Source organism: Protomyctophum parallelum (assembly GCF_964188405.1).
Source record: "Protomyctophum parallelum genome assembly, chromosome: 20".
NCBI lineage: Eukaryota > Metazoa > Chordata > Actinopteri > Myctophiformes > Myctophidae > Protomyctophum > Protomyctophum parallelum.
In genome coordinates, this window is record NC_139718.1 from 25474591 (window position 1) to 25487971 (window position 13381).

General features: G+C 43.5%; 1 protein-coding gene across 1 annotated transcript; it reads right to left on the reverse strand.

Moving 5' to 3' along the window:
• Positions 1-3695: 3695 nt before the first annotated feature.
• cldn11a (claudin 11a) lies at positions 3696-9206 on the reverse strand. The gene is made up of 3 exons (XM_083791261.1): positions 8725-9206; positions 8204-8368; positions 3696-5726 (listed from the first exon to the last, which is right to left on the reverse strand). Exons 1-3 carry the CDS (start codon positions 8948-8950, stop codon positions 5461-5463), a joined length of 657 nt encoding a protein of 218 aa, XP_083647387.1. The 5' UTR covers positions 8951-9206; the 3' UTR covers positions 3696-5460.
• Between the last annotated feature and the right edge of the window lie 4175 nt (positions 9207-13381).

Sequence of the window (13381 nt, forward strand, 5' to 3'; positions counted from 1 at the left end):
TTTAAGCCCTCTGCACTTTCTAGAGTGAATTTTAGGGTGCATTTTGTAAATTCACTCCGAGTGTGTCGGAGCGCTCTCTTGTTGTTTATGAATGTGTTTAGCTAAAGAGACAGTTTAAGCGTGATGCAAAATATTTCTATTGTGGCTAATTTTGTGAATTAAATGTTATTGCATTATCTAATTATCCTTCCAACAAGCGCATTTAGTTCTTACTATGATACAAAACCATCACACCCATCTGAATTTAAAATAGAAAATCTAGTTATTTGTGCTATCTTGAAAATCCTTCCAGTTTTGCACACAATAATCCTGTGCCCATGCAGCAGAGCATCGGAGTGGATTTCACAAATGCACCCTTAACCACTTAAACCCTATATAAAAAATGAGAAAATAGTAAGCAACGTGTCAGCTTTTAGGTCTGCTATTTTTTTAATTGAAAAATGTCACCTATGCCAGGTTGAAAGTGATTAATTTAAACATTTTATTTCTCTGATTGTTGAACTCTTTCCTGAGCTTTCAGCACCCTGCAGGTATGGATGATATTGGACTGTGGTTGAAATGGGAAACAGAAACATGTACAGTAGCAAACTTTGGAGAGTGTGTGTGTGTGTGTGTGTGTGTGTGTGTGTGTGTGTGTAAGGGGGGGGGGGGTGAACCCCCCCTTTCACCTACATGACCTCCCATCACAACCCCATTCCCCACTTAAAATATACTTACTTCCTGTATAACCCTCTTCTCAAACCACTATCTCTGTTTACAAAGCAAGCCAAAATCCACAATATTTGTTTACTTTTTCCGGCCAGTGGATTGGACACTTACGTTACAATAAGACATTAGAAATGGACTTGAGTGTCTGCAAGTTACTACTGTATGCACCATTTGGTAAATATTGGTAGGCCTACAGTATATCTAGTTACATGAAGATTAAATTACTGTTTTTATTTTTCAAGTACAACGGTTTGCCAGCAGTTCACAAGTAAAAAAAGAATTGTCCCAATTTTTTGAAAATATTGAATCAAAATACCTTCAAAGTATTCTTACAGACTACATTTTAAAGTAGATGTACTCATGCAATGAGGCTAGGTGGACATAGGTATGCAGTATTTTTCTACAGTTCGAGTCTTTACCCTCCACCTGCACTCCACAGGTGGATCTGTTTATAAAAGAGGTGAAAGGAGTTATTGGCCTGGGAGAAACAGCGGGGGAAAAAAAATATTTTTTAACGATAGCCTCTCCAGAGTCTGGTTCGAGACCTTAACCTTTACTTTTGAGGACTTTGAAATGGTTGAAACTCAAATCAACAGTAGGAGCTTAGAAGGTTCAGGCAAGGATCTTTAAGTGACAGTAGGATTATAATAATAACACATACAGAAGCTATTTTAATACAGTTCCGCAAAAGAAGAAAAAAATACAAGCAAACAAATGTTGTTCCTGTATTGCTTTAATAATGAGCTACTGTTTGTTTCTTTATAGTCTCAGAGATGGCATGCCATGTTCTTCCTGTGCTCTTCCTGCTTCCTGCCGTGGCCTAATGTCCAGTCAGTGTGTGTCAGACTTGTTGAGATTGGCTTCCCTCGCAAAACTAGATATTCCTTTTTTTCTTTTATTCATCTTCTGTATATTTTGGTACCAAGTTGTATAACGTAGTTGTTTTTTTATGTTGTTATTATTTTTCTCTTTTTAATTGGATTCTTCTGTGTGTGTGGTTATGTCGCTCCTGGGCGCACTCTGTTGAGTTGTTGATATTGCCTCCATGCATCAATGAAAGTTATTTATTGCAAATACCAAAAAAATGGGTTTGTTCATTTGTTGACTGTTCCTTGCTATCTGTATTTGGACAGCTGTGGGATATGGGAGAACGGTTTGAACCGATATAATGATGACACATAGAGTAAGTATGCACACATACAGTAAGCACGCACACACACACACACACACGCACGCACGCACGCACGCACGCACGCACGCACGCACGCACGCACACACACACACACACACACACACACACACACACACACACACACACACACACACACACACACACACACACACACACACACACACACACAGGTCAAAAGTTAATGGGAAACCATCTCTAAAGTTACACAGACTAAAAAGTCAGACTCACTTCTCTCACTGCATTCAGTGCCATATTTCATTTTCTCAGTGAGAGTTACAGGTCCATTTGGTAACAATTTTGTGGTATGTTTATACAATATCAGTGGTTGGAGGTGGTCTCTCTACTTCTATTGAGACATTCAAACCCTGGTGTCGTTGTAGAACACATTATCCTACTGTTTGACAGGTAGTACTGCACAAAGCTCATAAGCGCAACAACTTCCCTGGCCAAATTGCCTCTTGGTTGAGCGGTACAATTTTGGTCTCTCACAACGAAGGATGCCTACGTTTGAATCCATATAGGCCAATCCATATTAGCAGAATTAACACTGAAGATAGCCCATACCAACTCACTGAAGCGGAGCAGCATGTTGCAGTGAACAGACTCTCTACCATAGACAGAGGAACAGCTTGGTTCCACGCAACACTCCCACCAACATCCTGTGGGTGAGTTGTCTGACTGTACGCCTGGAACATCACCACCGTGACCACAGCTCACACAACGAAATACACAAGCACGAACATGATAAAAACATGTGCGTGCACACACACACACACACACACACACACACGTTAGTTTAGGCATACTGTCTGTCCAGCATGTTTTCGTATTGGGTCAGTACATGTTTTGGTATTGGGTCAGTACATGTTTTGGTATTGGGTCAGTACATGTTTTGGTATTGGGTCAGTACATGTTTTGGTATTGGGTCAGTACATGTTTTGGTATTGGGTCAGTACATGTTTTGGTATTGGGTCAGTACATGTTTTGGTATTGGGTCAGTACATGTTTTGGTATTGGGTCAGTACATGTTTTGGTATTGGGTCAGTACATGTTTTGGTATTGGGTCAGTACACCGTGTACCCGAGTGCGTCTTGGGGACAGGTTCTTCATGTTTTGGTATTGGGTCAGTACACCGTGTACCCGAGTGCGTCTTGGGGACAGGTTCTTCATGTTTTGGTATTGGGTCAGTACACCGTGTGCCCGAGTGCGTCTTGGGGACAGGTTCTTCATGTTTTGGTATTGGGTCAGTACACCGTGTACCCGAGTGCGTCTTGGGGACAGGTTCTTCATGTTTTGGTATTGGGTCAGTACACCGTGTGCCCGAGTGCGTCTTGGGGACAGGTTCTTCATGTTTTGGTATTGGGTCAGTACACCGTGTACCCGAGTGCGTCTTGGGGACAGGTTCTTCATGTTTTGGTATTGGGTCAGTACACCGTGTACCCGAGTGCGTCTTGGGGACAGGTTCTTCTTCACTGATCTGATGTAAGGTCACTGAGTCACATCACATTCCACACATTAGTAAATGTGTTTATCTCACTGTTCTCAGCTGAGTGTCTTTGTTATCCAACAACAAAACACATTCTGCATCTGTAGGTTTCCACTTGAAAACAGACATGTAATCTGCACTATTGTCACACACACACACACACACACACACACACACACACACACACACACACACACACGCACACACATGCACTCGCGTACACACAGTTAACAGTAGGAGTTAAGGATATCATGATTATTATTTTTTTTTTGTAAGAAACAATTAAAACATAGAGCAGTTTAAAGCTGACACAAATCTTTATTTCAGAATACAAAATAAAACAAAAACAATGGCACAACTTTGTATCATTTATGAGAAATAAATAAGCTAACACTGGTGTGGTAGAGCTTGGAAATATGGGGTTCAATTCAAGCTACTTGAAATTAAGTAGTTGTTGATGTTGGAACTTTCAACATATCAAGTCAAGTGTTAACAACGTTTCACACCCCATACATACAATGTATTTGAAATTTGTACATTTCACAGACTTTCACTCGTAAAAAAAATAAAAAATAAACTAAAGTATAGACTGTAGAGTCTGTATAAAGTTATATAAAGGACTTTTTTAAGCTGCAATCTGAAACTTTTTATAACTAGCATATCTGCAGTGGTTGGAGGATGGTCTCCCTACTCTTCCATTAACCCTACACCTACTGGTTGACAAGAAGTTCATACGTTTGAATGGTATGGAATGGATTGCAGCTTTTGTGCCAGATAAAACCATAGAATTCCACACAGGTAAAGGTTTATTTTTCTAACACTGTTATAGGAAATAATAGAGGCAATGAGTTAGTTACAGTCAAAGTAACCATAGATTATGAACAAGGCAGCAAGGCGTTGATGTTCTCTGGTGATGTCTAATGAACTAGTTTTAGTTGACAGCATTGAAAGAACCCACTGATAATACCAACAGCTCTGCCAAGTCAGGTCTCCGATTAGCTACTATCAAGCACTATCACTCTTATCAGACACTAGACAATAACGCCCTGCCAAGAATGCTAATGTAGGGAACTGTTGGTGCCAACACACAGCGGCCGTTGGCCAAAATCTGCATGTTTTCCATATAGAGCCGATCCTGTTATACATAACCTCTCAAGCAATCTGGGGCAATTTATTTAGTAACTGGCAAGCAAAATGACGCCATGTATTCTTCCAGTGGGAGCAAGGGTTAGTAGTACACAGTAAAATCCCCAGCATTAATTTAACACCGGTTGTGTTTACTCTCACTGTTGTTACAAATGGATGAATTAATACTGAGGATTTTACTGTGTAGCATTTAATGGAACAGATGTGTCAAACAGTTGAATGTTGAATGTAGTAAAAACAATATATCGTTGCAAAACAAGACCGATGTACACTGTGTTAATTTGTTTTAAGACATCATAGCATTGTATTCATTCAAGAAAATACAAATACAAAAAAACACATACTCAAAAAGGTACTCAAAAATGTACTCTCCATTAACATAGAAAAATAGAAAAAAGTATCAATAAATGAAGTCCATATGGCCATAACAATACGATGATTAGGACCACAGGTTTCGATTCAGGCAGTAATTCAGACACCTGTGCAATTTTGCAACCATATGGGCTGAGTCCATGCAAGGCCCCTCAATAAGACACTTGAAGATGAGCTCACCAATACAAAAACAGTCCATTGTACTGTATGCCAAAGAATGAGCTCCCCGTGAAAAACAATTGTGTGAGTGTCTACACAATACAGTATGTGTGTCCATTTTTTTAACACTGTGTATCTGTGTTAATACTGCATTCAAATAAATTTTACTTAAATTGTAATAGTGTGTACCGGTATGTGCATTGCATGTGTGTGTGTGTGTGTGTGTGTGTGTGTGTGTGTGTGTGTGTGTGTGTGTGTGTGTGTGTGTGTGTGTGTGTGTGTGTGTGTGTGTGTGTGAGCGTGCGTGCGTGCACGTGTGTATGTTGGATTGAGTCCTTCCACGGGTGTGTACACAGTCCACCTATACGTTTTCCCTCATTCAAACCCGTCGCGCCCCTCAGACATGGGCACTCTTGGCGTGGTTGGTGGAACTCACGGCCGGGGGGTTGGGCCCCCCCTGTTTGGAATAGTAGAAGCGGTTGTTGTCCTGGTAGGCATGGGGAGGCGAGGGCTCTGTCGAGCAGCAGGTGACCAGGGAGCCCCCGAGCAGGGAGAAGGCGGTGCCCACCCAGCCGGCGTACAGGGAGAAGCCAAAGGACATGAGGCCATACTGGTGGTGTGCCCCGATGGGGAACCACACGGTCGACACCATTCCACATGCAGCTGCAGGGGAGAAACACAATCAGCTGATCACATAATACTCTATGTACTGTAATGTACTGTACTGTACACTCCACATACACACCGCTTTGCAATGTACGACTACTGCTTTCACACCTGTGGTCTCCGAGGCTAAACTAGATCCAGCGTAGTTATTATTTAGTCACAAGCCCTTATTAATTCATGGGGCTAGTACAGTACATTGGTGAAAATAAAACCCACAGAGAGACTTAATCAAAAAACCACTGTTGGATCCCCATTTTGGCATGTCATCAAAGGCCAAACGTTTTAAAATACTTTTGTATGACACTGTCATACCATAAAGGCATAACCATAAAGTATAAAATAGGGCAGCGATATACAAAATAACCCCAAAAAGAAAAACATTAAAGAAAATGAAATATTTGAGATGGAGCTTTCTGCCCAACAGCGAAGATAATATATATAGTAATAATCTGACATTATGTTCCCTCTTGCCTGCCATGCCTTTCCATATTTGGAATATTAATAGGCATAATAAAACAAAGTGGTACTGTAGCACTAGCATGATGACTGATGACTTAACTGTACCCATATTAAGTAGGCTACCTGGATGGTATATCTGTAGCCTTTACTTGACTATAGACTGACATATCGTGTTTATTGTTGTTGAAATTCAGTTACTTTCGGTGAGTGAAAACGTTGTTAGATAAAGTAACGAATAAATAATGTAGATTAAAATTAAGATTTACAGTTTACACTATACAGACGTACAGGAACATGTACGTCTGTACAGGAACACAGCACTTATTATGCATTAGCACTGCAGGATTTAGTACCAAACTATTTATTCTAAGAGGTGTATCAGAAATACATGTACTGTATATTGACAGACCAAAGGTATGCCATGTCATGTCAACTGCAGCAGAGTATAGACAAACCTCGAATGAGGAATTCCAAGAATTGGACTCGGTTTGGGCTACACGTAAGTCCCTCACTATGTGAGCAAAGAAAGGGTGAAATCATTTAACACTGATACTATGTCAATATACCGTGGATATACTGTGAATATGCGGTGCCAAAATGTACAGATCTTAGTCCAAACTAAATGGGTAGATCAGAAGCGAGAACACAGACGCCCAGCAGCTCTCAGCTCTAAAAATGTTTTCTAACGACCATAACTCTCAAACAAAGGTTTTTTTTACCAGACCAGTCACTGTGTCAGAATGACTTTGCCATAAGAATAGGGAACGATAAAGCAATTCCATTTTGTGTTATTGAAAGTGTGAATGCTTTTTTTTCTTTTTTTTTTTTTTAAGATAATTTTTTTGCGGCTTACGCCTTTATTGATTTTTTAAGGGATAGAAAGTAGGCTGACAGGAAACGGGAGAGAGATGGGGGATGACATGCGGTAAAGGCCGTGTCGGGTCCGGGAGTCGAACCCGCGGCACACCGCGACTGGATCACCAGTCCGGTGCCCAGACCGTTACGCTACGGCCTGGGCCGAAAGTGTGAATGCTTGTTCTTAATTCTACACCCTGTTGCTTTATGTGGTAAAGCCTTTTTCACACTCAAGGTCTTTCGTCTGCATGGGGGGGTAAAAAGGAATCCACAGTAATGGAAAAAAAGGATCCTCTTACTAGGATCTTTCTTTATCATTGTACACAGAGGGAGGGAGCGAGCAGGCGAAAATACCATTTTGTTGTTTGGAGATACCTAAAGCACTATTATTTTTGGTTATGGAAATTGCCTTCGCATACAGGTTTTTGTAAAAAGCTCCACCCAGGGTGACGTGGGCGTCATAAATAGTTTCTTCTATATACGAGGGACATGGTGCTGGAAAATACTGCTTAAATAGTCAAATATTTATGGGAGCGCTAAAGCTGCTAAATCTGAGAGTGGATTTCTATGAGGCTCAGAAATAGGCTGGGTGTGGACGAGAGTAGGTGGAGTACAGGAATGTGCATGGGGGTCAGGGGGGAGGGCTGGATGGACTGCCAGGAACAATGAGTGTCTGTGCGCGTGCGTCACTGTGTGTGCGATGTGCGTGCGTGCATGTGTGTGTGCGTGTGTGCGTGTGTGCGTGTGTATGTGTGCGTATCCCCAGGGAGGAAAACAGTCACCCACTGTATCCTTTATACTTTCACTGCACCTCTTAAACTTTTGAGCCTGGGATAAGGGAGTTCAAGGTCAGGGAGGAGCGGGCCGTGATGTAACTGTGTGTGTGTGTGGTGTGTGTGTGTGTGTGTGTGTGTGTGTGTGTGTGTGTGTGTGTGTGTGTGTGTGTGTGTGTGTGTGTGTGTGTGTGTGTGTGTGTGTGTGTGTGTGTGTGTGTGTGACAGTGTGTGTGTGCACGCACGCACGCACGCGTCTCAATATGTCGTCCTACTTCAATGTAGGCGATAAACACCTCCAACATCAGTGATTGATTGCTTTGACTACAACATTTGAACACATTTCTGGAGCTCTTTAGAACAACGAGGGGTCCGGTGGTCTCTTACCAACTATGAGTATGAGCACTCCTCCCAACACGGAGCGCTTGTTCTTGGAGCTCTGAGGCTCGTCGCCCAGGCGGATGCATGTCGTGGACATCAAGACCATCACCACTGCTGGGAGACCCAGGATAGAACCTGTGGTCATCAGGGCACGCGTTGTCTGGATGTATGCTGCGGGTGTACAGTACACATGAATCATGTTAATATAATGATCACCCAAGAACCATGTATAGGTCATCATGTTAACTTCTAAAAGTAAAAAGAAAGCAACATGATAAAAAACATTAGAGAGATAAACTACAAAATGAATAGCAGGCCCAAAATGTAAAATGGAAACATGATATACACATATGATCAATGAAACAAAAATAGCAATAGAGGAATTTAAGAAAAGGAATTATCATCATAAAGGTGTTTTTTTAGAAGAGATCTAAAATAACATTTAGAAATATAAATAATGATATAGCTATAGTTTAGGTAAAAAGGTATAGTGAAAGAAAAGCATACAACTAGAGAGCAGCTTTTACCTGGAAGGTCCAGTATCTGGGTGAGAGAGACGCAGTGGTACAGAGCAGTGGAGATGACACAGTCAGCCCACGGTCCCTTGGCTTCTAGCTCGTCCATTTTCTTACAGGTGTTCATGCCGTATTTACACATCGTCACCCAATCATTGGTGGCGGTCGCGACCACTATACCCACCCAGCCGAGACAGCTGATCAGAAAGCCGCTCAGTTGGAGACACGAGTTCGCCATGGCGCAAACGTCTGGTGCGTAAAACGGACTGGTGCCGCGCTGAAAAACCGTCAATGACCACAAAATGAGCCTTGCGATAAAGTGAGTAGCGGTTAAGTGTGGCAAATTGACCAAATGTGTAATTTTACCGAGGGCATGCAATTAAATGTAATGACAGAGTTGATATTCCACCACACAAGTTAATCCAATATGAAAGTTAATCTCCTGTCAAAGCAATTATTCCATCAAGCAGGGTCTGTGGCGCACTTTAAAAGAATGGAGCTTTCACATCACCAGAAGTTTTATAGGGAGAAAGTTCAGAGGGGAAAACTAAACTAAAACTTTCGACCAATCAGATACTTAGAGACTAAAACGAAAAATGCACATCTCATTCCTTTTCCAGAGGCAGTTACGCACTGCCCCTCTTGTGCCAAGAGATACAATATGCATATCGACTGTCTGGCTAGCTGGTTGTTTTGGAATTGTATAGATTTGTGCTGCCCTCTACTGACCACATCCTCGTTTGCCTCCCTTTCAACTCAGAGTCAGACCAGTAAAAAAATTAGATACCAAAGTCAATGTAATCTAAATAATGTAATCTGATATTAGACTACATTCTTTAGATTTTTTTTTTTTTGATTATTATTATTATTTTTTTTGCCAGATTATATGCTATTTAACTTTTCTAAATAATTACTGTAACGAAGGCTACTTAACCTATTTCCATCGCACAACATATATTTCTTGGTCATTTCGAGTTTACTCCAGTAACGTCGAGTGACCAGATGGGGGAGGTATTGCACAACATTGGCCCGAAGTTGCACAACTTCATTCCATCGCCATGATTCAGCCGTTGTAGGCCAGGGCACATATTTCTCTCCGTCCTTGCTGAATGCCAGGTGTTAAGTAAGACCTCCATCACTCAGGCCACGCAGCCCGGTGACGGGGCAGTTGAATAGCAATCAGTTTAAGAGAAAGACAGGTAGAAGAGGCACTTTTCATATTTCAGCAAGGTCACCGATTATAATGGTCTGCTCTGCTTGATTGGCCCTCTTCCTCTCTGTTCTGTCTATCTCCTGCATGGGGCCTTTTCTACACATATCAGATGTAGGCTAGGCCTACTCTACTGCATGGGTTCCCAAAGTGGGGTCTGGGGGACCCCCCAGGGGTCCTTGAGGGAGTTCCAGGGGGTCCCCAGCAAAATGATAGTTAGGAACCAAATGGACCGTTATGGGTCTGTACCTCAGAGAGTGTACAAATGGAACCAAATGGACCCCATTTGCACACTCTCAGAGTTAAATTAAAAGTGGTTTTACAATATAAATTGGAGTCCCATAGATAGAAATGCCATTAAATGGGGGTCTGCCGTAGTCTAGATAGAGATAGATCTTTATTTGTCATTGCAACATGTACAACGAAATTAAAAGTGCCAACCAATCAGTGCATCATATCACAAAACAACATAAAGCTAAAACAAAACACACATGACTTCCTGTTATTGCACAACGCCTGTAGCACTAATGCACAAACGAGTAATTTTAGCTGCTATTGCACAACAAACCCTTATTGCACTTAATATAGCAGAAAAACAGCACAGTGTCGCAGCAGCAGATCATTTCTTAGCAGCATTGAGTGCAACTACCGCTGTGGGATAGAAGCTGTTACTGAATCTGTTGGTCCCTGACTTGATCACTCTGATGGCAACAGTTCAAACAGTGAGTGACCGGGGTGGGAAGTGTCTTTCATAATGTTCTGAGTTTTTTTAAGACAGAGGTCTCTGTGTAGTTCTTCCAGTGTGGGGAGAGGGCAGCCAACGATCTTCTGTGCTGTATTTATTTTTCCTCTGTGCCACTGTACAGCTGGTGTACCACACACATGCAGTACCGATAGGACACCAGCAGTCTCTGTATGATGTTGTTCCCCCTGAGCACCCTCAGGAAGTAAAGTCTCTGCTGGGCCTTTTTCAGCAGCTCAGAGGTGTTCGTGCTCCAGGTCAAGTCCTCCTCCATGTGGACTCCCAGAAAGCAGCAGGAGGACACCCTCTCCACACAGTCCCCATTGATGAACAGTGGTGGAATGACTGTTTTCTACCTTCTGTAGTCTATGACCAGCTCCTGGGTCTTAGATGTGTTCAAGAGCAGGTTGTTCTCTCTGCACCAGTCCTCAACTGCACCACCTCAACCCGGTAGGCAGACTCATCTCCCTTGGAGATGAGCCCTACTACTGTGGTGTCATCCGCAAACTTCACCATGGTGTTGCTGCGGTGGGCGGGGGTGCATTTGTGTGTGTAGAGGGTGTAGAGCAGCGGGCTACTGCATATCAAACTGGGGGTCCATGAAATTAATATGTTTTGGAATCACTGCTAGAGCCGTAAAATCCTCTCTTATCGTGGTCACTGGCATATCTTTTCAAATGGGGTTCCGCAGCCAAATGAATGTCGATTTGGGGGTCCTTGACATGAAAAGGTTTGGTAACCACTGCTCTACTGTAAGCTTTTGCCAGTAGGAATACAGGCTGTATTTTGCGTGTCTTAAGTACCAGGTCTTATTCCCTAACTAAAGACCTGGAGGCATGATCAATGCTCTTTGGCCACTCAGAATAGCCAAATGGCATTAATCACGCCAGGTCTTTAGTTTACTCAAGTTAGGGAATAAGACCTGCAGGTACTTAAGACACACAAAATACAGCCCATATATAGTGTTTGATATGTGTCACCTCTGTGGTGAGAGTGGTGACATACAACAAACACATTATAGATCATCTGTGTAAGTGGCTGCAGCCAGCCAGCCATGTAAACAGACAGCGTCACGCTCCATCACTCATGCCGTTACTCTGTGTCTCCTTCATATCCCACTCTCCTTCTCAGACTGTCTCCTCGTACCCTCGCTCACTCACCCTTCTAATGGAGTTGTCTGTTTTGGTATAGTTTGATGTCGGCAGGGGGGCCGGTAGAGGGATGGGGGCAGAGCGATAGAGGGGGAGAGAATATGACATACATAATGCGTGCAGACATGCTAAGGTGGTTGGTGATATAGAGAGAAATGAGTTGGAAAACTCACTCGAGGAGACAAGAGACTGATTGGATAAAGACAGTCAGAGAGGGGGTGTATGAATGAGAGAGAGAGAGAGAGAGAGGGAGAGAGAAGGGGCCTGGTGCTGTGAGGTGAAAGAGAGGAGGGCCAAGGGCAGAGTAGAGCTTCAAGAATAGGGCTGAGGGGGGTGCTGCCCCAGGGGGGGAAGGACTCCCAGGGCCCTTCACAATGACTTACTGTATTTGTTTATGAGTTAGAAGTGTACAGACCCCACTCCCTTTCAGGCCCATCACAGTGCGATGCGATGCGAGAGTGCGGTCTAGGCAACACCAACTCGGGTCTCCTGAATCGCTGTCCTCAACACTCTCTGATCTAAGCTGTCGCGCCTTTCCTAGCTTTGTCCTGCAGGGTTCGCTCCCATAGTGTCAGTTTGCTTGCCACTAATTCCGGTTGCCCGATGAGTAGGGAATGAGACAACATTACCCCAGGTGAAAGAGTTTAAGTATCTCTGGGTCTTGTTCACGAGTGAGGGGAGGATGGAAAAGGAGATCAGCCGGAGAATTGGAGCAGCAGGGCGCAGGGGCGGTATTGCGCTGTTGTGACGAAAAGAGAGCTGTGCCAGCTGGCAAAGCTCTCTGTCTATACCGAGCAATCTTCGTTCCTACTCTCACCTATGGTCATGAAGCGTGGGTCATGACCGAAAGAATAAGGTCACGAATACAAACGGCCGAGATGAGTGGCTTGCATCTCCCTTAGAGATAAGGTGAGAAATTCAGTCACGCGAGACAGACTCGGAGTAGAGTCGCTGCTTCTTCGCCTGGAAAGGAGCCAGTTTAGGTGGTTCGGGCATCTGGTCATAACGCCTCTTGAGCGTCTCCCTAGGGAGGTCTCGACTCCTCGATGCACGTCCCACTGGGAGGGGACCCCCGGGCAGACCAAGGCACAGTTGGAGGGATTACATCGACCATCACTGGCCTTGGACTGCCTCAGGATCCCCCAGGAGGAAGTTACTAATGTGGCTCTGGAGAGGGAGGGCTGGAACTCTCTGGTGGGGCTGTTGCCCCTGCGACCCGACAATATGGATACGCGGTTGAAGATGGATGGATGGATGGATGGATGGATGGATGACGCAGTGTCCTGCCAGCCTCATCCTTCTCTTTCTGACTTAATTTGTCTGTGACCCATGGTACTGTAGGTCCCTGTAGACTTAGAGGACCACATTTATGATGTGGTCCATCCATGTGACACCTAGTGCCATTCATAGCATTCTTGTGTAGACTCCATCCCAGACCCTTTCCTGTTGTGCTGTGAGATTCCATGTCTCAGCCCCATACAGCATTCCACTGTAGCTACTGTATACGAACAGCCGCCTCTTGAGGTCTTCTCATGTATAATACATACAGTAAATAGTGGTCTAATA